Source organism: Rhyacophila brunnea, unplaced genomic scaffold, assembly GCF_057557595.1.
Source record: "Rhyacophila brunnea isolate RB1 unplaced genomic scaffold, BYU_Rbru_1.0 scaffold_14, whole genome shotgun sequence".
In the NCBI taxonomy this organism is placed as follows: Eukaryota; Metazoa; Arthropoda; class Insecta; order Trichoptera; family Rhyacophilidae; genus Rhyacophila; species Rhyacophila brunnea.
In genome coordinates, this window is record NW_028232796.1 from 34,478,218 (window position 1) to 34,492,616 (window position 14,399).

Consider the following 14,399-nt stretch of genomic DNA (forward strand, 5'->3'; position numbering starts at 1 on the left):
GGAATCTATAAGCGCTACGGAATACGCTTACTTTAGGCCCTACACTCTTTAGAAATATGTTTATTGTCGATGTCTGTCGCTTAAGCAAATAATAAATACATGAAATGATTTAAAAAAAATTATTTCTATTGGATTCAATGAGATATTATTAAAAATTGATTTTAAAAATTAAAAATAATTGTATCTTGTGATGTGCGTCATTGTGTTGTATACATATTTATATCAAAGTATATTTTTTTCTCATATCTCCACAGCCTACCTCTTTCCAAAAGCCACTGGTACCTGAACTGAACTAATCCTTTGGCAAGTTCATCTGGTTATTTAATCGAACGAGTCATCTTATCCTGTTATTCTGTTTTCGTATATCATTTAAAGTATTCTCTGTTATTGTTGATTAATCTCTGTGAACTCGGAATAAATACTAAAACCGGAAGTGTTTATCTTTTTTAACTAAAACATACTATAACTGGCGACCAACGTGGACTCAAAGAGTTTCTAAGTTATAAATAAATAAAACCATCCTATACACCTTAATTACAAGAACATTATTTATTCAAATTTGCTCTCATAATAATTGTTATGAACTTAACCTTAGACCTTTTAATATAAACAAATTGAATCATAAGTCCTAACTAACTTGCTAACTATTAGATTGGATTTCTGCCGAATAAGTAATACTTAGTACAAGCCACGGCTGTTACGATAACAGGAATCATGAGCAAAATGGATTATGTTCGCCGCATTACATCTGGTGTGATATACCATCATATGATCCCAGTATTTACGAATTATCCCAAAGCTGGAGATTAAAACTAATATTATTATTATTGTTTTCACTGCGCTATGTTTTCAAATCGTGGCTAGAAAATGGGCTCAAAAGGAAACTAAGTTAATAATTAATTATTAGTATTAATTTAATATTTATTTTTTACATAAAACGTTTTACACTTCGGTACACGCACTGGGACACTTAGGCCTGTTTCAGACGGGATACCAGTGTCGCGCTCGATATAATATAATAGGCCTTTGTATTCGAATAAATGGGCCTTTATATTATGTTTATGAACGACTCAGAGCTAATGAGTCAACGCATAATTTCGCGTTATAAATTAGAACATTAAACTGGCTGCGGTTATAAAAACAAGTGTATCGGCGGCTTGAGAATGTAGCGGCCGACGTAAAAGTGTATCGGACACGTGTTGACTCATTAGCTCTGGGGCATCCATAAACATAATAAAAGGCCCGTTTATTTGAATACAAAGGCCTCCTTCTTATATACGAGCGTGACACCGATGTTTTATGCTTCAAATACATTATCATCACGTTATGTGCTGTCACATGCTGTCTCAGTAAGCTACCGCTACGGGAAAAAATTAAGTAATGTCGTTTTTCTTGGTATTTAAATGTTATCAGACTGATGCTCTCATACCTGAGCACGTTTTAACCTATTTTAAAAATAGCTGTAATAACATATAATAACTTTTTTTATATTTGCCTTTAAAAATATTTATTTGTCTTTTTAATATTTTAGATATTATGTATTAATTAAATAAAAACCCTTTAAATTATCAATAAGTTGCCACAAATGGCAAATTTCGTATTTTTCCGCTGGATACCTCTGTAAGGATTTTTACGATGTAAACTGTCCAAACTGTATTTAATTTGTAGTCATGTAGAGTTTCCTCTTCATAACTTTGCACTCCAACTCTATGATGAATAATTACAAGATAAAAAGAACTTTTTATGTACAACGTTTTTAAATTTTCTGTTGAATCATATAAACTTGACTTGACTAGCTTAAACAATCAAAAAAAAATGTACTTGATAGAAATAATACTGAAATGTCATATTGATTTCCATAGTAACTCACGTCTTTATTAATAATTTAGTTTCTAGGACCCCAGACCTCTAGCAACCAATAATGGTGTCGAAATAACTTTTCATACAAAACAGAATTAACTGAAAATGAATTCAATTCTACTTAAAGATGGCTAAAAGTATTAAAAAATGCATCGGCATCGTGTTCTGATATATTCTAAAAGTTTTAAATGTCTAGCTAGTCGGGAAGTTAGTTAAAAATCGATTGCAAGATTTGTACCGGACAAATAAGAATACGAGCTAAGAAAAACGTTGTAAAATGATGTTAATATATTCTAAAAATACTTACATATTTTTTTCATATATTATTATATATTTGTTTTTTTATTAAGTACTACATATTATTATATTAATACAAGGGAGTATTATTTAATCTAATTTTACGCGAGGTAATCAATAAAAAAAGTATCAGTGTATTAAAAATGCAAAAATTGTTATAAAGCGTATAAATACTTGCGTTGAGTTTCAAATAAGTGTATTGTAATATTAATACTATCGACCGATGGTACTTGATGGAATTTGAATTTAAATTCTAACGGATTTAAGTTTTGTACTATTCCATTTGAGTCGTTTTTGGCGACCCGGGTTTCGCCATTCGGCATCTTCAGGCACTGTGTACACTTACCAAAAGGCAAGTAAACACTGACCACGAATACTTTTAAATCTAACTTATATAACCAATCAAAACAATAACGTAGGTAAAAACTCCATTACCTACATCTAAAGTCAAGGGTCACAATTAAAAATAACAAACAAATTATGAATAGTCGTTTGTAAAAACCCCTACCCTATCAATAAAAATACAGTCGATAAGCGTATAATAAATCGTCAAAATATAATAATAGATCAATTATAACTTTAAACAATAATAATCCTACACTCAAGAGGTGTATCGTCCATTCTGGGAACAATGGTAACGTATTGGGAATTAATGGAGTTAACTGATGAGATATATCTATGATATCAGTCTTTAAAAGTTATTGGTTATACAGTGCCTGAAGATACCGAAAGGCGAAACCCGGGTCACCAAAAACGACTCAAATGGAATAGTACGAAACTTAAATCCATTAAAATTTAAGTGTTTTGTGTTTTGGACGGATGTATGTATGTCCCAACTAGGTTTTACTTAGAGATACGTTTGTTTGCAGTAGGTACATATTCCTTCCTTTGTGATACGTCACGATTAGGTATAGCAATACCGGTATTTCAAAACTGGTATTCCAGTATTTATCAATACCAAAATACCGGTTTTAAAAATCCAAGATACCGGAATTTTTGGTATTAAGAAAGCACACTCGTTAACGTTTTTGAAAATGAATTATAAGTTATGTGCTGCTAAAACGCAAATATGTTGAGTGAATCCAACAGAGGTGAAAAAGTAATAAAACAAATTTCATCAAATATATTTATATACCTAAGTAATTGTCGCGATGAATTATCATAATATTATTTCGAAATAGAAAACATCCGTGACAAAAATGTTCAATTATTCTATAATAATTATTGATGACTGTACAAGCTTTGAATTTAAGAAGCTTTTCCTGCAGCCGAACTTATTTGACTTGATGAACTTTTGAGGAATTTTGTTAAAATTATCAATATATTTAAAATATTTGTAAAAAATCACTAGTTCTACAATTATGATCAATACATATTTTTAATTGCCAACATAATAAATATAAATATGTAGGTTTTTGCTATAAAATAATATTTTTAAAAGATTTTAATACCTATATTTTTATTGACAAGCACCTACTTCTGTTTTTTTAATGTTTAATAAATACCGGTATTAATACCGGTAATCAATAAGAAATACCGAAAAACCGGTATTTACATTTTCATTCAGTATTGCAATCCCTAGTCACGATGAATCACGACAATACGGAAGTGAATTCGCAGTGCAGAGGCGTATCAAGCAGGCACAGTTCGCACGCGGACTTATTATTCCAGTGCACCGACCGCCATTTCGCAGGGGGCGCCATCTGCGGCCGCTCACTAGCGCCATCTGTTACCATAATCAACTTGCACAATTTATTAAGCCCGACTTAATTTATCGCCTTTGTATATATTTATTGTGAACTACTAGGCACTACTGCTTTGACACTTAAACTGCCTACAACTTCGCGTATGCTATATGAAAAATATATCACTTCACGCTATAGAGCAGTTATGGCGAACCTATGGCACGTGAATGTTTTCTTTTGAAGAGACAAAAAATACCTAGAATAATTTAAAGAACATATAAAAAAGTTTCACATATAAATGCATAATATATAATAATAAAAACAATGACAATATAACCATATTTATTTTTTTCGGTTCTCAATATTATTTTTACCAATCGATGCGCAAATGGAAACGATGAAATTCATGCATAAATAACAGAACGCATTGTATAAAAAAATTGCATGCGACTATGCAAGAATAAGCATGACATTTAATATAAATTTATAATTGAATAGGTCGGCCCTAAGGTTTCATGTGTCACATAATATTATCGCACTGACCTCATCAGGCGACAGGAGAAGCCGTGCCGCTGATTTGACCGATTTACAATGATTGAGACGAATCGGGCAATAATTAAAAATAACAAAATATTCAACCAAGAAAACTGATGAAATTCAAATATATACAGTTGCTTGTTATTTTGCTTCAAATCGCTAAAAATGGAAAACCCTTCAGTGATAGGAATATAATTAATATGAAAGAAGTGTGGTTAAAATAAATAAAAAACATCTCTTCAGCTAGAAACACGATGAAAAATAGAATCTCAAGAACTCAATTGTAATACCTAGCATTCTTATAAACTAGTTTTCATTTTTTCCCACAAAAAAACTACACGGCACGTCAGACAGTCGAAAAATAATATTTGGGAAATTTTAGCACGCGTACGTAAAAAGGTTCGCCAACCCTGCTAAATTGATTTATTGCACTGGTTGCATGGTTAATTATAATATTATCAATTTTGACTACTGCATACGTAAAAAGACAAAAAAAAAACACTACTGATTTAGCATGTAGAGGTTTTACCCAACTATACTCTAAAAATGAACATTGGCAAAAACAGACGGAAAAATTAAAAATGTCAGTTAGACTCAATACTATGTAGAAATTACAAGGCATTCGTCCTTTCCTAAAGTATTAAGTTAAAATTATCGTTATAAACATGTGCTTGTACATCATAGCCATACAGGAGCATAGGTAGCACACACGCGTTGAGACATGGCATCTTACTAAGCTTCAAAGGTCTCGGCTTTTGACCTTTAAGAATCGATGTCTCCGCGCAATCTTAGGGGTATATTGGTACGACCGCATTACAAACACCCGAGTTTGTGAGCAGACACAGCAGCCTTCGGTGATTGAGGTAATCATAAAGATACGTTTTACGTGGCTGGGACATGTATTTCGGACGCCGCCAAAGAGTGCGACACTTTGTACCCCTTTGGCACTGCCTCAAGAGTTCCGTCGTCGTGGCCGGCCATCCTTCACCATGCAGCGGTGCTACAAAAGCGGTATATTCACTGCAGGTCTTCAATGGCGGGAGGCGCAAGAGTTGGCGATGGATCGAAGGAAGTGGCGCTAACTTGTGCTTGCCCTATGCACCAATACTGGGTCGTGACGGGGTGAAAGAAGATGAAGTACGTAATCGATTAATATACTTTTGTATATCCTACCATGTCATATCACCAGAAGTATAATCGTGCTTTATACGGAATACAAAACAATAAAAATGCACACGCGCGTTTTGATTTGTAAAGGCCTATATTATAATTACACATTTACACATCAAACGTACAAAATTATTATATTAACGGGGGTAGTGGACAAACACATTGAAAACGCCACCCAATAAACTATAATTAAATTTATACACCAGCCAATTCATTATTAGGCATGGTGGTTTCAGTGTAACCTTTTCCACCTCTCAGTTTCACCTTCATAAAACTCCAGAGGCTGAACTGGGCGGGCCATGTCCAGCGCATGCCTTGAGTCACGGATACCGAAAAAGATCCTCGAAGGAAACCCAGGGGGTAAAAGGCCAGTGGGAAAGCCACACACACAATGGGGTGACAACATTACAAAAGATGCCAACCAGCTGCTAAAAATCATGAACTGGAAAAAACGTGCGGAGGACCGTTCCGGCTGGAGGCCGGCGGTGGAGGAGGCCAGGGCTCGACTTGAGCTGTAGCGCCATCGAAGAAGAAGATTTCAGTGGAAAATTCTTTCAAATTGGCCATTCTCCATATTCTTGTACGGTGTTGAGTCGTGGATTCTGAAGAAAATGGAGCGGAAGGCAATAGATATGTTTGCAATGTAGTGTTGGTGCCGAATGCTTCGTATATCTCGGACAGAGCACACGACAAACAAGTCAACCATCCAGAGACTACAAATAAATAATTTCTTAACACATTATTCAGCGCAGACCAGATAACCTGGAGAGACTGGTGGTTTTGGGTAGCCTCTAGGGAAGAGAAAGCAGAAGAAGAGGGTTCAAGTGAAGGAGCTGACTGGGGGCAGCCTTCGCTCTGGCCCGTGAGAAGCAGAGGATCGAGACGGTTAGAAAGTCTTGAAGTCTTGGATGACAGAATTCCATGGTGGTCACGATCCACAGTCATGAGAGGGAATGACCAAGGAGAACAATTCGCCATGTGCAATTAACATGGTTATTTTTTTAAAACAATTAACAAGAAAACTGATACATATGACTGTAAACGCTTTCTTTCTTTGACCATGTCCAACCCTCAGTTAGATCATATGGACACCATAGGGCACCTCCGAGAATTCCCAGGTCATGCCAGTATCCCGTAGTTTCGCCGTATACTCTCTGTGGATAGTAATTAATGGACTGCGTGGACTCCGATTGACTTGAAGATATCGTCACTTTACTATTAAGACCTCGTAAGTCTAATATTATGGAAAAATGAAGTTTATTCGACAAAATTTAAACTACAAAACATTTTAAATCGTATCAAAACCTCAGTTATCTAGACTAGTATGCTGTTCATCTATCGAATTTTAAAAACTCTTAGATCTCGTGGTTTCAAACATGGAATTAAAACCTCTTATTTCACAACCAGTATTAGCAGATTCATCGATTAGAGAGGTGTTTAAGTTATTATTTTTAATTTGTTTTTTTCCTCCCCTCAACATTCTTCTCTAACTGACTTACAAGGTTTTAATAGGAAGGTGGCGATATATTTAAAATGATAAAAAGAGTAGCATATTAATTAGCCTAAATCCGATCTAAACAGATCTTAGTCTCGTTCAGTATAAATATTTTTTCTAATACGTTTCTATATTTCTGATGTATTCCAAAGTATGTAGTATATTAATAACATGAAAATTCCAATTTAATAAATTCGCAATTATACACACTTGTTTTTACCAAGTATTCAAATAGTCTAAACACTCTAAACTTTACATTTCGTGTGAATACTGAAAGACATTAAAAATAAATAATTGCATTGTTTTGATGTTTCTGGCATCGCACTAGAAAATACAAGAATGCTATCAAATTGTCTTGTGATATTAATAGTCTAGAAAGTGTTGCACTTGGCCACTGGCACCTCGTATACCACGAATCTAATTTCCCATTTTAATCGTCGATTATTGAAAGAAATGCACGATTCTTAATATGTAAATAATAGTACCTATCCATGATAGATAAATAGTGGGTTCATATAATAAAAATTCTAGATTCGTTCAGAAACATAATAATTATAACATACGTGGGCAAATGCGGCTCTTCGTTGGATTAAGTGCGGCTCCCAACATCACTTGATAAAAAAAGGTATTTTATTTCCTCATTACACTTGTATTTTTTGCTTGCGAGTTTTCCTTTCTAAATGTTGTAAGTGACAAGATACGCGTATTAAATTTTAATTTGTGTATTTAATACTAAATGAGAACGTGACTGTGGTGTGGCTCTTTACATATGTTACGCCGAATGTGCGAAATTGACTATTACATGAAATGGACAAAAATTTGCCTAAATCATGAAAAATGTAACCCCGTTGCCTTATCATGAATTAGGCAAAATATCTGCCAAGTGCGTGACTTCGGCAGTAATTTTTATGCCTAGTTCATGCATTGGTTTGCATTGCATTGATAATAGCGCTACGGTGGTGTTTTTTGCAACTAATCAAACTAACCAAATGTGTCAAATGTCATTGATTATATACAAATATACCAATCAATAACTACAATGACGTTCATATCCATTTACTATGACCAAAAAAAATCTAGAACTATAATATGATAACGGAAGAATTTAAGGTATTTTCGCGATTTGATTCGTGCTTGGGTATCAATCGTGCAATGGTCGATTGTTTGTTTGTATAGTTTGTTAACCTTTGTTAGCTAACCTCAAAATGGACATTCAGTTGAATTCAGAATTACAAAACCTTACCTAACCTAACTTAACCTAATAAAAATATACAATATTATATAATGTCCAATTATAACTAATAAAACCATTTGTATTAAATTTACTTTTTCTACTGTTATGTTGACAGTTTAAGAATTCCATACCCTGGCGAATTCACGCACTCCGCAGATAATTTACCTAATTCATGAATAAGGCAACAGGCTTGACTATTACATGAATTAGTCAAAATTTTGTCCATTTCATGTAATACTCAAGTTCGCACATTCGGCGTAACATATATATATATATATATAAGAAAATCCAGAATGTTGCTCCCGTTCACCATATGTACCCCCATTCCTGTAATATAATATAACATTGGTGGTGTGATTTTAAGAATAACGAGGATATAAGAGAATGCACCAAGCAACCTTTCATCATGCTGAGAGTGAATAGGCGACGTTGGAGCTGGCTCAGCCACCTGCTTCGGATGTCAGAAGAGAACCTCAATTTGGCTTGCCTGTTCTTCAAGCCTACAGGATTCCGGCGTCTTGGAAAGCCGCTAAATACTATTTATAGGGTGTATACGGCGGAGCTACGGGATACTGGTAATCACCTAGAATGATGCAAGAAAACTGGCTAGCGACAGAAATTATTGGAGGTACCGCGTGGTCTCCATATGCTCCAACTAAGGGGCGGATATGGCCGAAAAAGAACATTTCCAGGGTACTACATATGTTTATTGATTTATTTAGAAAGAAAGAAAGAAGAGTATAATGACATTACAGATATTAGCCAATGCGCCATAATACACAATAAATACAAAATAACCAATATAACAATAAAGTAGAAAATAAAGTATGTTGTAAAAAATATTAAAGTAAAATGATAAAAATAATTACAAATTTAACCTATTTAACATATCCACGATTATTTTACATAGTTCAAAAAAAATCAACCTTTATGGTGCCATCAAACAGGTTATTCGCATGATACACAGCATCATGAAACATCACATCTCTCCTGCGATAGGGTAACGTGTATTTAATCTATAATATCTTGTAAAAAATTATTAAATTATTTAATTCTAGCAAATAGTAATTAATTTTTTTTACAGTATAAAGTGAACTTAAAAATCATCTTTTTGAACATATTCTGCCCTCTCCTGTCCTTACACTGTCGTGGTTTAATCAGAATAATTCCTTGAATTCAATGTTAATGAGAACATGAATTTGCAATAAAGGCATTGACCTTAATTTTGACAATTGTATCAAAATATAACCTTGTCACTATCAGTGGGGACATGCGGGCTGAGGTTCGGGAAGTGATTTAACCACAAACGCATCAGATAACATCGCCAAATACTATAACACACATTTCAATACAATAATGTATGTTAGTATGTGAGAAACATAGATATAACTTACTTGTATCACGATATTCATGGCATACTTTCATTTCACTTGTCTAACCTTCCCTCTACGATACTAATAAAAGGGTCAATTCCGGTGATGTAACACTGGGTTACCACTAGATTTTGGAAATTGTAACGTTTTAAATAGATGTAATATTGATGATTCTAGGATTACCCGAAATATAAAGATGAAAAACTGCATGTTAACAGAAATATTTTCCGTTTAATGGGCTAAGTAACCTAATGTAACGGGTGTGTAAAATCTCAAAAGTAATTTCCTTTTTTCAAATATTTTTCTATCCTTTTAAAACTTCATATTTGTATTTCAGATATTCTTACACACAACAAAATATGTGTCTCTGATATTTGAAAAATGATATTGGTGCGACAATCAGCATTTTGTGAGTAAACGGTCATTGGCATGATATTTTAATTTACTTAGTATTGCAAGCAGTAAATTCATATTACATGTAAATTGTACGTAAAACATTTCACCATAGCACAGTTCGCCGTGAGCTTTCTTATTGGAAAGAGATGACCGTATACTATACGGTCTCAGATTTTATAAGATTCAATATGAACATTAATTCAATTTTCATAGCCAAGTTTGGCAAAATTTATGAATTCAAGAATGAAAATCTAACCTAGCAAATAATCCAGTATATTGGCTATTTTCAAAATGTGTTTACTGCTGGCTTTCTGTTAAGTGTAAACCTACAAGAACCGTGTTTTATTTAGACATGAATTTTGTCAGTAGGTACTATGCGACCCAAAGAGGTTGGACGGTCTTTACTATACGACCATCATATATTTCCGATAGGTACAATATTATTTTACTATGAAGTGTGATACGGTGAACTGCATACGTACAAGTTTCCGGACACGGTAAATTCACGCACTTGTTTCCAACATTTAGCAAAGTTTCGGTCGTTTTTAATTAATAGGTATAATGCCATAATGGCCGTGACCGTATCACACTATTGTTATCTTGATAATTATAATCCAAAGGATTTCCTCAAATGAATCATAGCATCAGTGCGAAATTAGAACTCTGCGGTGTTAAATCGTATGATATTGTATAGGTACCGCAATCATTTTTTTTGTTAAAAAAGTTGGTTCCATACTCGTATTTCACTGCGTAGTATTTATATTCAAAATATTGTGAATGGTTCTCAAATTGGGTTGGATAATATTTACATATTTTTTCAAAAAGATTTTTTCTATTTGCTATAATATATTTTCTCAGAATTATGTATGTTCAATAATTAGAATGTTAAATTCTTAAATCTTGCGAATTATTCATTGAATAAAAAAATAGTTAAGTAAAAATTATTAGCAAGTTCAAGTAAGTTACAACAAAAAATCTTGGAGTGATATGTGACATCGGTTAGTAATTAAAGTAATCTTTGATTATAGTAGCTCAATAGTAGCTCAATTTAGAAAGCGCTTCAGTGAGTATTTCAAAGGTCAATAGTTAAAATTTGTCGAAATTAAGTATGACTCCTTTAGCATAGTGAACTATGTGCGTGGGCGCGATACCCGAGAGATGCAGGTTGAATTCCTGTGGGGTGTCTTTCTTTTTTCAAAAAGATTTTTTTCTATTGGTTATAATATATTTTCTCAGAAGTGTTTTTAAAATTATGTATGTTCAATATTTACATTACAATATATTCATTATTTACCTACTTTCAATACGATTTATTAATATTATCACTATTATCGATCTACTGCTAGGTATATTCCTTTAAAAACTGATATCTTCATCCAGTCATGCGTAGTTTTTTCACAGGCTCGTAGAATTTAACTACTTTATCGATAAATAAATAAATAACAAGAGCTGTATATTGATAGTCGTTTTTTCGAGTTATATATCTTATTCATTTCAATTTATTAACTTGGTCAAGATATTTGCCAGAATTATATTTTATGATGCTTAAATTTAATAATTACACTGAATTAAAATTTACGCAGATATGTACTTATTACAGATAATATGTAGTTTTATAATTCTGCACAATTTAATTCAGTAAGTACTAAAATAATGTTCAAATGATAAATAAAAACTCATTTTTCCGTGGATTGTGGAAGAATGGATGAAAAACTACTTTTAAAACCATTTCTCTCGAGTCGCAGTATCTATGTAAATATGAAAATATTATTTTGAACTTCATTTTACGTTAAAGCAATCTTACAACGAGACTGACTACAAACAAAACAGGGTAGGTATATTATTATAGTGTAAGCAATCTCTGTCAATTTATTGATTCCTAAATCCCAGAATTGAAAATGATTTTCGACTAAATTAACCTACTTTTGCGATTAACCACAAAAAATTGCTAGTTTTATCATAAAATCATTGTAAAATTATACTAAATCATGTAACCAAAAACATTCATGTACATTGGCAGTAAATTGCAGCGTTCGTGGGTATTTTCAGCATTGATTTTAGGTTCCCCGCCTCCATCCGTCATGTATGTACAGCTGTGCCATCTTCCTTGACGCTTAAAACGTGTCTGAAAGAAAAGATGTTACTTACTCACTCTGCTATCCCGATACGGAGCCGCACGAGACTGATGTAACAACCATGCACCGTGGTGCTTAATGAAAGAATTTATAGAGAAATGAAAAGGGTTGTCCCAGATCATCTCGGATTAAGTATCATATGTATCCGCATACTGAATATCAAACTTTGAATTCGATGATAATTCTACTGAGGAATTAGGATTAACCCAATTAACCTGCTCTCCATACAACCCTGCAAAAAAGACATTCTATTTATTTCAACCAATCGTATTAGAAATACTAATCTTAGATTTCATGGGCCTGATATTCCCTGCCAGGTTACAATTATTAATTATTCATAATGTATACCATTTTAATAGTATTATTAACCTTTGTACCTTTATGTCATTGGCAATCGCAATATATGTAGTTAATTATTTTAAAATGTAATGCTTGTTTAAATATAAGTTGACGGACCACAGTTTAACAGCCGTTCTTGTGGCTATTTTGATGAAATCATAAGTCGTTTGTTAATGTAAACTTCTCTTATTCTACTTGCTAATAATATGAATAGATTTACTTACAATATTCGCAGTTTGCTCGTCGGGTCAGAGACACATCCGAACATTGCCTCCAAGTGACTTTTAACTTTGAAAAATCCGTCTTAAACAAATATATCAATATTATTTTTAAATGTAATTAAAAATAAAATTTATTTTACTTATGATAGCGTATAATTTAAAACTATATTATTTATTAGTTCTAAAAGTGTCTCTCTAATAGTAAACAAAAGCTATTTGTTATTTATTATTAGTAAAAAATACACTGTTAATTTGAATTAATTTAATATAACCATTTTTTTAGATTCAGTATACAAATATTATTATTTTATATTAATTACAACATTTAAAATGTGGCGCGATCTAAAAATGTGTAGTTTATTATTACTGATAATTCTGGCTAGTATATATGCTAGATCAGTGTTCGAATATCCTAAGCCAACGAGATGCGACCCTGATGCAATAGTGGCATACAAGATGATCATGAAAACCTTCTGGACCGAAGAAAACTTCCCGAAGAGTTACCCCACGTGGAGGCCACCTGCGCAGTGGTCTACGATATTCGGTGAGTTCATTTTGATTATTGAAAAAGTTTTCCAGTTTCCACAAACAGATACCTTCCGAATCTCTGTTTATCTTGTGAATCTTTGACCAGTAAAGTTTTTACGTTAACAAAATAATTTTCTTGCTATATCAAAAATAATTTATTGTTTTCACACATTGTTTCCCTTAATCCAATCCAACTTCAAGTAGGCTATGATCTACTACTATTAACCAGTATTAAAACTGGAAGTGACCTACTTCATTTCTCCTTTGTCATTTTACTATTTGAATAAAAGTATTATTCTAAAGAATTTAAGTTTTGTAATACTCCATTTAAGTCGTATATAATAGACATGTTTTAGATGTAATAGACCCTTTTACCTAATGCAGTGGTCGGAAAACTGCAGCTCGCGAGCCATATGCGGCTCTTTGGCCCATTGAGTGTGGCTCTGCCACAAATGCCCTCTGCCATATTTGACATGGCTACAAAGAAGCAAAGAAAAACGGATGACCCAAACCGTGAATTTAAAGTTGAATGAACCGAGATTTTCGCATTTATTCAAAACTTAAATGACCTACTGACCTGTATTATTTGTCGGGTTAAATTAGTGCATAACTAGAAGTCAAATTTGGAAGGACACTTTACAACTAAGCACTGTCGGTGATGCAAGGAAGAAAGCAGTTGAGGAACTTTAGAAGAGTCAAGAAAAATCTAGTTCTGTATTTAATTACTGAATACAATCTTCCAACAATGTCAATATTGCATGTTTTGTGGTTAGTAAGGAAATCAAGAATAAATTGAGAAGTCGTCTTGTTGATGAGAACCTTTATCGTGCTTAAAAATAAAAATAACAACATAGAAACCTGACTTACACTGACTTTACAAGGAGATGCAAGGCCATTATTCACATCGAGTGTTTGTCAGTCAGTGTCATGATTTAATTTTATGGATACCTTACTTACAATTTAATTTTTATCAATAAATAAGATCATTACTAAGTATGATATCAAGTGTTATTCAGTGTACCTATAGTTTAATTATCAAGACTTAAATTTTTAACTAAAGTTTATTAACTGTGTACCTACCTACATATTATATAATTTCAGTTTAAGAAGTTTGGCTCTCAAAAGAAAT

At 33.0% G+C, this 14,399-nt stretch overlaps 1 protein-coding gene across 1 annotated transcript in view; it reads left to right on the forward strand.

Annotated features, from left to right (window-relative positions):
- Positions 1-12,927: 12,927 nt before the first annotated feature.
- LOC147075895 (spondin-2-like) overlaps positions 12,928-14,399 on the forward strand; it is a 50,763-nt gene continuing 49,291 nt past the window's right edge. Inside the window, exon 1 of the mRNA XM_085941826.1 lies at positions 12,928-13,286. Within this exon, the coding sequence (XP_085797952.1) occupies positions 13,073-13,286 (214 nt within the window). The 5' untranslated portion in view covers positions 12,928-13,072. The remainder of the gene's footprint in view (positions 13,287-14,399) is intronic.